The sequence below is a fragment of the Cyanistes caeruleus genome, chromosome 1, assembly GCF_971803275.1.
Source record: "Cyanistes caeruleus chromosome 1, bCyaCae1.hap1.1, whole genome shotgun sequence".
Taxonomy (NCBI): domain Eukaryota; kingdom Metazoa; phylum Chordata; class Aves; order Passeriformes; family Paridae; genus Cyanistes; species Cyanistes caeruleus.
The window spans coordinates 8922784-8936313 of record NC_141701.1 but is presented as its reverse complement, the minus strand read 5'-3'; the positions used below and the strand labels follow the sequence as shown (position 1 = coordinate 8936313).

Below are 13530 nucleotides of genomic sequence, written 5' to 3'. Positions count from 1 at the left end.
AAAACAGAAGGAATATGTGAAAGCCCTATTTTCTGTCCGCCTTTTCTTTCCTGCAATGGCTTTATTATTCTACAATGGGAATTCCTCTGAGTAACAGGCTTTCCAGAAAACACACTTACGCTGAAGGATTATTAGATTTCTAGGGTTCCACAGCTGTGCTTCCACATGCCTTTGATTGTAATGAAATATTACTGTATTTACCATACCTAGATAAGTGAGAATTATATAAATAATTCTATCAAATAGCACTGACATGCACAATACACACCACACCTATTTTTAGATTAATAAAGGAATCTAACTCTTACTGATCTTTAAATTTCTAATCACTTCTGAAAGCCCAAGCAATAAACAGCTGTCAGCATTCATTTGTGACTGGTAATATAATGAAAAATTAATCAAAAGTCCAAATTTTTCTCTCTGACTCACTAAATTAAGAAAAATGAAGTTTTAAAACATGACAAAGAATGTCTCAGAAACCTAAATGTAACATGCTTGTTAATAACACTGGGGTTTGATGCTTTTACTCAGGCAGTAATTAAAATGTTGCTGTAATCTACTGATGACATTTTATGAAATAATTTGCTTATCGTATTATTTAATATGCTAATTTTAGTCAAAGTCTATTAAAGAATCTCCCAGTTTTTCATTTTCCTGCATCATCTGCAAAGATGATGCTGCCAGAGCACAGAGATTCAAAATCTGAGAAGATTCATGTCACAAATATTTTTCCCAGAACATGAGGCATGTACAATGTCGTCATTATCAACACCTTACTCATGCAAAATCTCCATACAAAGGATTATTGCAGTATAAACACTACACTTTTAAAATGTCACTACATTATTTCACTGAACATTGTGTCCTTCAGTTTCTTCTGACGACCTTCCAAAAAATGTTGGTAAACACTACCTAAGAAAGGCATCCATTCTGCCGTAATTTGTTGTGTAGCAAGTAATATAGTTAAAAATATGGTTCTAGAAATGAATGTGAGAATTATTCCTTTCTTTTATTTGATGTGGAATTTACTATCTGCAACATCTGTGGTGTGGCAAGGTCATCAGAGAGTCAAGGAAAGAGTTTTTGGTTTTTTTTTTTCAAGGATTAGGGAATTATGAACAGGCTGGAAGATGAATGGTTAAAGGTTTATAAACCTGATCAGAAGCTCACTAAAACAGGTGAAAAACATTTAGAATTCAGATAGATTTCTGTTTTTTCTGTGTTACTGAGAAGGGAGAGATATTTTTAGGATATTATTGCATGAAGCTTATTATAGGAGACTATTTCTACATTACTGGACAACATTTCAGTTATGTAAGGAATGTGCTAGGCCATTTACCTAGTTGATAAACAAATATTATTTTGGTAACTGTTTTTTAGGAACAAAAGGATATAATACAGTGCAATATAGTCATTAAGCTTGTCTTGTCACTGATACAGCCTGAAAGAGACTGAATTTATTCTGGCCTTCCATTTATCTTACTAAGAAGAATTCCCATTAAGTTGGTGATCTCCAACTAGTATTCTCAAGCATTGATAAAATCAGCCACAATATTTTGCAAGAAAAATATCTATTTGCCTTCCTGTTGTCAATCGTTATTCATTTACCTTTCTTCCTATATTACATCCCATTAATAACTATGGATTGAGATCATCTGAAGAGGATCTATGCCCACAAAATTTAAACTGAGTACTCTGTTTCAGTGCTAAGGGAAGAGAAAAGATTCTGTGACTAATAAAGAACAGTGAACAATAGGTTAGTATCTGTTACATGCAATTACAGTGAAGTAACACAGATCCATCTTTGGTCAGCAAATCCATGAAGTTCACAGGATCACAGAATGCTGGAGATTGGCAGGGACTTGTGGAGGTATTCTGGTCCAAGCCCCCTGCTCAGGCAAGGCCCACTTGAGCCCACTGGACCACACCCAGCTGGCTTTAAAATATTTCCTGAGACAGAGGATTCACAACCTCCCTGGGTGACCTGTGCAGGCACCTAGTCATCCTCACAGCAAGAGTTTCCTGGTCGTCAGAGGGAACTCCTGCATTTCAGTCTGCGCCCACTGTCTCTGGTGCTGTCACTGGGCACCACTGAAAAGAGCCTGGCTCTGACTCTTTGCACTCTCCCTTTAGGTATTTCCGTGTATTGATAAGATCCTCTTGAGCCTTCTCCAGGCTGGACAGTCCCAGCTCTCTCAGCCTTTCCCCATAGGAGAGGTGCTCCAGTTCCTTGATCATCTTTGTGGCCGTTTGCTGGATTCTCTCCCATATGTCCACGCCTCTCTTGCACTGGGGAGCCCAGCGCTGGACACAGCACTCCACGTGTCTCTCACCAGTGCTGAACAGAGGGGGATGATGGCCTCCCTCCACCTGCTGCTCAGGATACAGCTGGTGTTCTTTGACAGAAGAGGGTATTGCTGACTCATGTTCAACTTTGTGGCAACCAAGACTCCCAGGTGCTTTTCTGCAAAGCTGCTTTCCAGAATCCACTGACAACAAAGACACCATGCAGCATTCCATTCATGCACCTCTGACTGTGTCCAAGATACTCAAGCAGTTTTAGCCAAGGTGAGAACATCCAGCCAGTTATTCTATAGTGCTTCTCTCTCCTCATGTTTTACAACATCTGAGAATCATGTATCCTGAGATAAAGTATGCTCCAGAGCCTCAGGCTAGACAAAATATGTACATGTAGCTAAAATATCAAGGTAGCTTAAATATAAAGTTAATAATGGAACATGGCACTTTTCAATCACAGTATGAAGAGAGAATATTCATTTTGCTGATTTAGGTATGATTTTATAGGCAGACAGCAGAATTAATATATATCCAGAGACAGTTGGAAATATTTACATTTTCTAAGGCATTGATCATCCACAAAGGAACTACAAAGATGTATGAGTAAAAAAAGCAGGGTATGGGACAGAAAACTGACAGTACTTAAAGAAAAGTAACTATTAAACAAAAGAATCCATATACATTTGAAAATTACACTATCCAAAATGGCAAATGTCAAGGCCTCATTTTCAAACATATTTATGGAAACATAAATTCTCAGTTGAATGAATTTTGTACATTCAGAAAATAGCTACCTTAACCAAGTAAGTACAATTTTCAGTATTCTTACAGTTTTTGGTAAAAATGCATGTTTGATGCTAGAGTGGCAGTTTGTGATTTGGTGCAGGGCTGTCCTCATAGGGACAGACAGATGGTATGGGACTGGAGTGTAGAAGGTAATAACCACAAACAGAAAAAGGCAGAAGTTAGAGCTACTAGATGCTCTAACTAGTCTTGGAATTAAATCAGAACAAAGAGACAAAAATGACCCCATATAGCAGGTGAAGCTATTTCAGCTAAACAGCTTCTTCCTTTAGAAGGAAATGCTGTATTCGATATGTTCTGGTGGACTCACACGTCCCCTGCCCTTACACAACAGAGAAACTTCCTAAAAGCCAGAAGGGTAAGGCTAGAGCACCAAGAGATTGTTTATTTACTGTAACTATCCCTGGATGGGGTTACCGTATTCCAAAAGCCAAAAGTATAAGATGTCCTACAGAGGCCTTAAAAGCAACCCAACCATCCCAAGGCATAACAGCAGAAGATATTGCAGTTGATTAACTTCTCCTTCAGCATCCAGAACCCCACCATATAACCCATTCTCATCTCTGGAGCTCCACCTCCCTAGAACTTCCAGTTCCTTGTCTGGTCCAAGCAGTTTCAGCTGAAACACCGTGTTGTCACAACCTAGAGCTGGTTAGGGGATGCTTTCCAGCCAGGCAGAGCATGAAGGGAAAATGAATTAAGCAACTCTTTTTCCAAACACATGAGAACTCAAGAGTAGTGCATCATCCCTTTATTTGAACAAATATGTAACCTTCATACATATGTGTGTCACAGAAATTTTGATAAACTGACTTGTTCTTATTATTTCACAAGTGAAAAACAGAAGTAGTTATTTGTTATTTTTCATTATTTACCTCTTTATAAATATATATCTATTTATAAATCTTCTTAAACATTTTCATGTTTTACATAGTCTCTTTTAGCATATTAAAAGCTGATTTGTTTGAAGTAAAGGAAATACAAATTTCTATTAATACTGATTTTCATTATGTTCCTTTAGAGGGATTTTAAATACCAAGGCTTAGCTCTGCAATTAAATTGTCTTTATTCAATGTTCCTTTTTTGGAAAATATGCTCTGATGGGAAAGGCTAGACTGCATATCTTTAGCAAGCCAGATGCTACCTGTAACTCAGAAACATTCCCAAAGCACTCACAACATTTAAGGACCTTTGTGTGATATCTCCTATTTTACATACCTTTGGCATGGTGACAACTAAATGACCAGTTGTTTGTGATCTTTTAGCAGAGCTGCTGTCTGGCTTCACTTCCTCAGGGAGCACAAGCTGAAATGGCTATGAGACAATATGGAATTGAAGTAGATCATGCTAAAATATTTTTTTTCTTTCCTTCACATGGACAGAACAAATACAAAACCACCACTATCACGTATTTTGATTTTAAGGACACTGCTTTCACTTTATGTATGGTATTTATTACTAAACCTAATAAATTATGCTAAATAGCTTTTGCTTACAAGTAGAGTCAGATGTATGTTCCTGAATTGCTGCCATTCCTGAAGTGGCATTTCTAAAGAAGGTTATAAAATGATGCTTGACTTATATTAGCAATTAAATGAGAAAGATTATCCAGTCTATTTAGATGTAAAGCAATTCTCGAGTTTTGTTTATGCAGTTGGCTTGGTTAAAAATAGGGATTTTTGTTTACTGTGGAAGTACTTTGAATTTTTTTTCTTAAATGATGATAAAATTAAAACCACCAAGAAGAGAGAAAACTTAAATGATATTTTAAATGCCCTTTGGAAAGAATATACATCCATTGGTTTCTGTCAACTATAAATTTCAGTCTGTGCAATTGCTAAATTCTAGCCTAGGGCAACTAGGAAGCTCTCTTCTAAAGTGAGTTATGGTACACTGTGTGGGGGGAATAAGAAGAGAGAAGAAAAGTGAAATTTTATTTCAGGCTTTGTACATCTTCTGTGGATAGGACTTCCACAGTTTATGTGTGGTTCAAAATGACGCTGGTATTGAAAGAACATTCTCTCTGCATAGATGCAAATGGCTGGTAACTTATAGAAGTCAGATCCAGAGTCCACTGAATAAATATGGCAAATATTAACTCTTGACTTAAACTGGATGCAGTAAGGAGTCACAAACCTTTCCCTTCACCAGTACTCGTATGTAAGTTGGCTGCACATCAACATCAAGTAAAGAAGTGTCCAAATATCTTCAAAATGAAATATAAAAAAATTAATCAATCTAAAATAGACCATATAGCTCTTTCAAAATTTCATAGTTTATAAAGAACAAGCTTAAATTTCAGTCATTAATTTTTTCAAAATTCTATTAGGATTTAAAGTTTTGGGAAAAAACATCCCATGATCTTCCTGCGAATGTCACTTAAAATAATGTCTAAATTCAGTCAAGCCTATGACATCAGCTATTGTATAACAACAAGAATTAAAAATCTTTGAGGAAAACAAAAAGTTCTTTCATCTGTTAGTTCAGTGCTTTACATTAATATGAAAATTAACCTACATACTATTTAAAATTGTGAAAATATTTTGCTACTTTTCCTTCTAAAGGTTTTACTACTAAAATTATAACAAAAATTCTCTTTTTTGTACAGAATTTGCTGGAAAACAATGAACAGATATACTTTCCCTTCCCAGAAAAGACAGAAATTTTAGATCTTTCAAACAAAATTTGTGACCTGTAAAACTCCACTTTTACCTCTGCTCTTCACTATGTGACACTTGATGGGACTCATGGGAATGCACATGTATTTCCCATTCCCCTGCTTTTACAATATTATTTTACAGGTGATTTTTTCAAATGTTTTAGTCTGCATTTCTTACAAGTGAGCACAGACTGTTAAAATATGGACTACTGGACTACCTAGGGTCCCAAAGTGTTCAGGAAATGAGTGTATGTGGCACTTAATGCTGTGGTGTAGTTGACAAGGTCATGATGGGTCAAAGGCTGGACTTAATGATCTTGAAGGTCTTTTCCAACCTAAATGATCCTAAATGATTTATTGCACCTGAATAGATTTTCTGAGGTTCCAGAAAGAGATCTCTATCTTTTAAATCAGAAACACAGAGCAAATCTCTTTTGAGAGAAATTAATGACTTTCAAGAGAAGCACACCCGGCTTATAATAATAAGCACAGAAGATAAACAGAATATATAGCACAGAAATAATAATATTTCTGTGCACTGAAACTAGTTCAAGTTTTATTTAACAAGTTTCTATTACAGATAGATAAACTTGTGGCTTTCCAGACCCTTCCTGAAAAATGAAAAAGGTCATTGTAAGGCTTAGCAGTATATGTACTATCTCCTTGTAATATTTTGCCTGGTTAAACAAAATTTCTTCTAAGCAATGCCCTGGTATGTTTCAAGAATAGGCACAAGGCATGGACTCTTTCCACTAATCAAGGAAAATAAGACAAGGCTACTCTACTCTGTCTCAGGGAGAAGAATTTAACTATAAGCACATGAACTTCATGTACTGAAGCATTTCTAGGGTCAAAGCATGAGCAAAAAATTCTACTCCCTACAGCCCCTATCTGCAAAGGAAGAATATAAAAGATTTTAAATATATATAAAAGAACAGGTGTGAAAGACACCTGCCTGTGGACTGAAGAAAACATCAGTTCCCAAAAGTACTATCAGACACAGTCTCCATTCAGGATTAACAGAGTAGTCTGAAGGGCCTTTGGCTTCTTCAGCTTCACTTCTTTGGCACAGGTTTTGAGATTGGTTCCACTATCCATTATATTATTTGTTTTCTTCTTGAAAAGTCCCCGTTTGAGAGAGCAGAATAATTGAAACACTGTGTATTATATTTTATGAGTGGTAAAAACTATGGGGGGAAAAAAGACCTGACCTGTAAACAGCGAGATCCAAGATGATCTGGTTGTTTTCTTCATCATCTTTCAAAGAGAAATGAAGCCTAATAACAATGACAAGAAACATCTCCAGGATAAATACTACTGGAGTGAATAAGCAAACATTACAGCATAGTTCAAATGTTAGCAATTTTAGATGAAGGCAAACACCATTTAGACAATTATGTCATGCCATTATTTAGAAACAGTTGCAATTTGCCCCATGAACAGAAAAAAAAAACTGGCATTTGAGCCAAGGTCATTCTTACATTTATTTTCTGTCCTCCCTACTCAAATCACAAGAAAAAGAAAAAAAATCCTCTGCTGAAGGTCAGTTAAAATTAAGCTCATTCTGACAATGCAGAACGAGAGACATCTGCTGGTGAAACCTGTCTGCTCTATTACATCTTCATAGAAAAAAACAGTTCCAAAATGCATGAAAAACACAGAACTGTGTAATTCTAATCTTATGGTATGTTTTAAAAAATGCACTTTTGTTCATAGTAAATAATTTTCCCCAAGTATATCTATGCATTTCCAAAGTAAAACATGATTTGTAAAATACCCTTGATTCTATAAGCTTTATATTTGTTGAAAATGAGACTGTAGATTGTATTAGCAGAGTGTTTGTGATGTGTTGTTGTGTTCTTAAAATTGAGAATGAATGTTAACAGTTATAAATTGATGCCATCTATTTCTACAACTGTAAGATCTAGTCTAGACTTCAAGTCTAGACTTACAAGTTCTGCTCACATACTCAAACATTTCCCATGTATGAAAGCAGAGAAAAAAATCCAGAATGAAATTACCTACAAATAAGAAGTTTTTGATAAATTAGTTATTAGTATAAAATTAAAGTATTTTGCTTAATATAATTTATCTGGGCTATTTCAGTGACATTAAAATATTTAGATAAATTTGGTTCAGGTAGTGGAAAGATGCTCAAATGTTAACAGATTAGATGATAAATTTTTTCAGCAATAAGAGTATTTTCCAGTTACACTTTTCAATCTTTGCTCTCCTATATTCTGATACAGACAATTTGCAAGAAGGTTTAACGAGGTTGTAGTTTGCAAGTATTTTTTAACGGAAAAGTGCAAAGAATACAAAACAGCTTTACTTCCGGATCAGGCTTTTTGTCTTCCTGCATCACTACTTTTGAGAACCCACTAAAACATGAAGGGTGAACAAGAGGACAGAATTATAAAATTTTCTAGGAAGAATCTTAATTAGAACTGGAGAAATAGTCTGCCCTCAGCAGCAAGCAGCTATTCCTCTTGCTAACTTTCCAAAAGAACATCAGAGAAGCTTGGACATTTTTATGGATAGGAGACTTGCATGTTGAAGCAAAAACTTTGGAGAACACCATCTGCTTACTTGTATCTCTCTCTTTATGTCTCTCCAATACACTGCCAGATTGCACTGAACAGCTGTGACATTCTTGTTGAAGCCAAGACAAAAAATGCTCATTGGTCTGGCTTTATGTGGGCACATCCACAGACTAAATTCAGAAAACTTGGGTGACACAAACAGCAATGCTACTAACAGTGAACCCTGTTTCTTCTAAAAAAGATAGCTAGAGATTTAGTCTAAATGTCTCTGTGTTTTAGAGGCATTGTCAACTTCTATTAACACAAGATTTAAGGCTTGTCTTTTTTGAAATAGAAAATTATACAGTTTTTTTTTCCAGTCAACACATTTTTACTGAAAAAAGTACATCAATACAATGGAAAGTATCTCCTGGTACAGGCAAAACATTACACTAAACTCTTCCACTACTTTTAATTCTCTCTATTCTACTGAAAATTGTGCATACATATAATTCCTTGAATTTGCAAGCATTTCTAAATTTCCAAGATTTAGAAAGCAGTCTTCATGCTAATGATAAGCATGTTCATAGATTTGGTTTGGCAGCTAAATTGGTCATAAATGGGAAAACTTCTTCAGAGGACAGCAGAAAGTGGCCACTTTCCCATTGCAGTCTCCTGCAGGAAGCCCTATGGGGAGCTGTTTATGAGGAAATAATGTTTGCACTTAGTATTCTGCTTTCCCTTAGAAAATGAAGGTTTGGTTCAAGTAAAATCAATGGCTGGTATCCCTGGAAACTCACTCCAAAACACCCAAAAACTCAAGTGCCATGGTCAATAGTAAAACACAAGACACTGCCATGTATCCCCTTCCTCTGTTGCTGGACACCACTCAGGGTCACAGGGCCTCTTGCCACAGAGGTTGATTATCCTTCCCAATTCCCAGATTTATACCTGTCACCAGAGGACAGAATGATTTTGTCCAGAAATATTACTGGGATGTATTTTTCCACAATTAAAGTGGCTTCTCATACACATTTATCTTCAACAGTTAAACTTTACACTATTAGCAAGATGCTCCAAGAAAAAGCCTTACTATAGAAGGGAAAAAACTAAAATATCTTATACCTTTTACAGAAATACAAGTTCTTCAGTCTTTAAAGATAAAGATGTTAAATTAAACAATCTTGAACACTTAATAAAAATTGATTCTTTTTCCAGCACCAGACTATAAATTTAGAATACAGTTTTCCCACAAGGAATATAATACTGCAACAAGAATTTCTCAGCCCTCTTATTTTTGGATTGTCACATATATTGAAATAGTTGCTCAAATCAACTACAGAGAGATTAGACTATTTAACCTCTTAACCGTACATACTTAGGCACATTCACATTCAGAACTTTTCCTTCTGCAGTGACCAGTGTCCAAGAAGTCTTCTCCCTCTTTTTTGATTCCCTTACCAAAACAGAAAGAAAAATTGTTTATGGTTAATCATTAAAAAGCTGCATTATTATTTTCAGTAGCAAAAATAAAGAAGAGGATGGCAAATGGTAAGAATTATTTGGTATTTGATGTTAAGGCTACAATTTATTTCAGGAACAAAACAGATTGCATCACAGGTCCAATTGCACATTAAGAACACCATCTAAAGATGAGCAAATAATTTATAAAGCCACGTACTACATGGACAGTAACTTCTTCTGCATGTCACCATGCCCATTATCAAACAGAAATCTATCAAATTATCTGGTATACCACAAGAAAACCAGGGATGCCTTAAATGTAAGAAATGGGACATTTTTCTAGTTAGGAATGGTGAAACTCATCACGAGGTGTTGCCACTGATAATTGGCTTGATGTATGGTCAAGCAATTCTAAAGAATTTTTATTTGTGCTTACTTGATTACTCCCACAGAACAAGTGCTTGGCCTACCTCCAAACAGCATCTGTCTCCCAGTCACTATTTTGCTCTACCAAAAAGAATTTTAATGGTCAAAAGATTACAAGCAGCATCAAATAGGATACAGTAGGACCAAAGGGCAGACATATAATTTGTTGGTGCATATATTATATTTTTTGTTCTGTTCTTTGTTCAAAAAATGCAATACATATTCTTGTTGTATTGATGATGTACTTTTATATTACTTCAATACTCGCTATCCATTTCCAGCTATTAGGAATTAGACTATATCTGACTTCCATTTAGTACAACAAACCAACTACATCAGTTTATCTGTCCAAACAAAGTAGATCACAGCAAGATCATTAAGACTTTTAATACTGGTATTTTCTATTTAAATGTTTAGATCATGAGCAAGGGAAGGAAGAGCAAGGAATCTTAGTAACATGAGAAAGAAAAGTCAGCTTGCACCTAAGTAAAAATATGGAGTTTTCTTTAAAAATACAGCAGTGTAATTGTCATGTTGCATTAATCCACTCTTCAGCTGGTTGATATAGTGGGTATGGCCACTTCATCCAGCGTATTAAAAGGGAGAATATTTCTCAAAAAAACCCCAACAACAATGCATTGCTTCTTTTTTGTTCCTGAACCTATTTCTTACTATAAGTTCAAGATTAAGAGAATGTCAGATGTAAATTACTAATGATAGACATAAAATATTATAGATTTAGAACACGCTGGGGGAAAAAAATCCATAAAAATAAATTTGGTCTATATATACAATGAAATTGAAAAAGAAATAAAAATACTTGAGTAGACGTAATGGAATGACTACATAAAACCAGTTTCTGTTTAAGAAAGACAATTATCCAAGTGTTAAACACTATTCTGTAATATAATATATATTACATATATAATATATATACATATTACATATATATAATATATAATATCAGCTTTCATGTGGGATTTGTGGGCTGTCAGTCTCCACACCTGAATTCCTTGACACTTAAATGCAAAGTGAAGAACCACCACTCTGCTCTAAAGATGTTCTCAGAAACACCTCACCAATTATATTCTACCACCTGTTAGCTTTTAATAATCTGTTCCCAGATGAAATTGTCTATTCATGTGAACCATGTGAAGGAGATACCGTGAAACTTTCTCAACACCAAATCAAAATGAGCCATGAAAGGATTTTTAAACCCTTTGAATGCCTTGGAAATTCAGAAAAATCCAGAAATCAACTATTCTGTCTTTATTATAACACTATTTGGATTGTCCTTGAATCTTCAAAGGGAAGCATTTGGAACACATTTGCTTTTGACTAGAGCAAGGCATTTCCAAACATAGCAAAACTCGAACTGGCTAGAATCTGAGTTTCACAGTAGTTCTTCCAGGAAAGTGCTAGAACTTCAATTAATAATAGCAACAAGTTATGCACATTTCCAGATTTCCTGGAGACTTCCCTAGGACTGGCTTTTTCAATACTTAGCCTTGACAAAAATTGTAAAAAGCAAGTCCTTAAAAAGAACAGCTAAAAAAATCTCTGGCACAAATTGTTTTATATAAGCAAAAGAGAGGAAGAAATAAAAAAAGAAAAAGACATTGTAAACAAAAATACATTGTTTACAATGTCTGTGGAACTGACAGCAGCAATAAAATACTGGGGCTTTTTTGGTAGTATCTGAATATATTTTGAATGTTCAGCAAAACCAGTAACAAATTTATAAAGTTATAAAGGCTTTTCAGTGACCAAACTTCTTCAGATTGACCATGTCAAATAGCACAGATAAAAGAAATAATCTTATTACTCGTGACTAATACCTTTGATCAAGTATGAGAAAAAATTTCTCAGTTACATGGAAAAAGTGTCTGAAATTCCACTTGTGCAAAACACTTGTAGCATGGCCTGTATGGAATTTACATAATGCAGTCTGCACTATGGATAAAAGTTTTTAGCAGAATGTTAAATGTTGAACTACACAAAACAGTTAGCTGCAAAAAAAGTGAAACTTCTAAACTCCATAAAATGAAGTTAAAAAAACAAACTATATTTTAAAACTTTGAGGAAAAATAAAATAAGGAGTACCTAAATTAAGTTCGTAAAATGAACGAAAACAAAATGAACAATCTGAATAATATTTAGTTTGGACTGAATAAGCCTATTTTAACAAGCAACAAGGATTTAAGCTGTCAGTTCTCAGTAATAATTAATGTCACGCAATCACTTGTCTTGTTCTCTGTACCTTTGAAAATTTCTCCTTCTTCAATTCATCAAAGATACTAAAAAAAAAAGTACCTTATATTGTCTTTAGCTCTTCGTTTTTCTTCAATGTATCTGTGAGTTTCTAATCTAGATTCTGGAGTGTATGGTGTAGGCTCCTCCCAAAATTTTCTGTCTTCATCATCATTTTCAACTGCTCTGCATCCTTCCTGCTGTCCATCACCTTCTGCATGATTGGGTTTTCCCTGTAAGGAGTCTGGGCTGTACAAGATCACAGAAATATTATCCCAATGAAATGAAGGAAAAGTAACTAGCTAATATATTACTACAATAATATTTTTTCTACCCAGTAATAACTGTACAATTCCTACCAAGAATGGTATCTTATATATTTGGAGAACATTCTCTGCTCTGCTTCTTCTGTCAATCAACAAAGCATATTCTGACGTAATGTTTTTCATTTACCTGACTATGGAGTGATAGTATGCTATACCTAAACCACTGAAAACCCTGAGAGATAGTTCAACAGATTTAATTTCAGAAAAAGAATTTTCAGATACCCTCACAACTTTCAGGTGAGAGAAAATCTTCAGTCCATGTGCTGTTTAAGAATTCCCAGTATCAGGCAGCAACAGATTAGAAATTTATAAGGTAGCAATGAGCATCTCCTTAAATTCAATCTTAACACCTGAATAATTTTTCCTCCCTAGCTCTAAGCTTCTGTAGATCTCTATCAATAGAGACAGAAAACGGAATTTATGATACAGGTGTGATCTATGAGGACAAAGTTCTGCAGGCAGCTTCATGACAGTTTCTATTTGATTAAAAACAAGATGGGTGGCAAGCACAGTAGAAGATGAACCCCAGACAAAAATCCTGCTGGCTAGGATAGATAGTATCAGTGACGTGAAGTGGAAGAAGTAGGAGAATCAGCAAAAGGCCTGAAATATTCCATTTCGATCTTCAGATGTTTTAATGCTAAGGCAAAAGCAATTATAGTTGAACAGCTGCTTTCTCTGGAATGCCTGCTTTACCTTATATAACAATTTCCAGCTGTACTCCTGAAAGGAACTATTAATTACACTACTTTGGCACCCAGACAACTTACCTTGGAGTTTT

General features: G+C 35.1%; 1 protein-coding gene across 22 annotated transcripts in view; it reads right to left on the bottom strand.

The window, feature by feature from the left end:
• DNAAF11 (dynein axonemal assembly factor 11) overlaps positions 1 to 13530 on the bottom strand; it is a 67181-nt gene that overhangs the window by 43545 nt on the left and 10106 nt on the right. For 16 of the 22 annotated variants that reach the window (XR_015283696.1, XR_015283692.1, XR_015283700.1 and 13 more), the window contains exons 6-10: positions 12487 to 12672; positions 9662 to 9739; positions 6973 to 7038; positions 5239 to 5308; positions 4321 to 4416 (exon numbers count right to left, since the gene is read on the bottom strand). Coding sequence is in view for 12 of the 22 variants with exons in the window: in XM_086878697.1 (XP_086734823.1) it covers positions 4321 to 4416; positions 5239 to 5308; positions 6973 to 7038; positions 9662 to 9739; positions 12487 to 12672 (496 nt within the window). In the remaining 10 variants the exon portion in view is untranslated. The remainder of the gene's footprint in view (positions 1 to 4320; positions 4417 to 5238; positions 5309 to 6972; positions 7039 to 9661; positions 9740 to 12486; positions 12673 to 13530) is intronic. The other 6 variants (XR_015283709.1, XR_015283714.1, XM_086878655.1 and 3 more) reach the window with 1 other exon arrangement.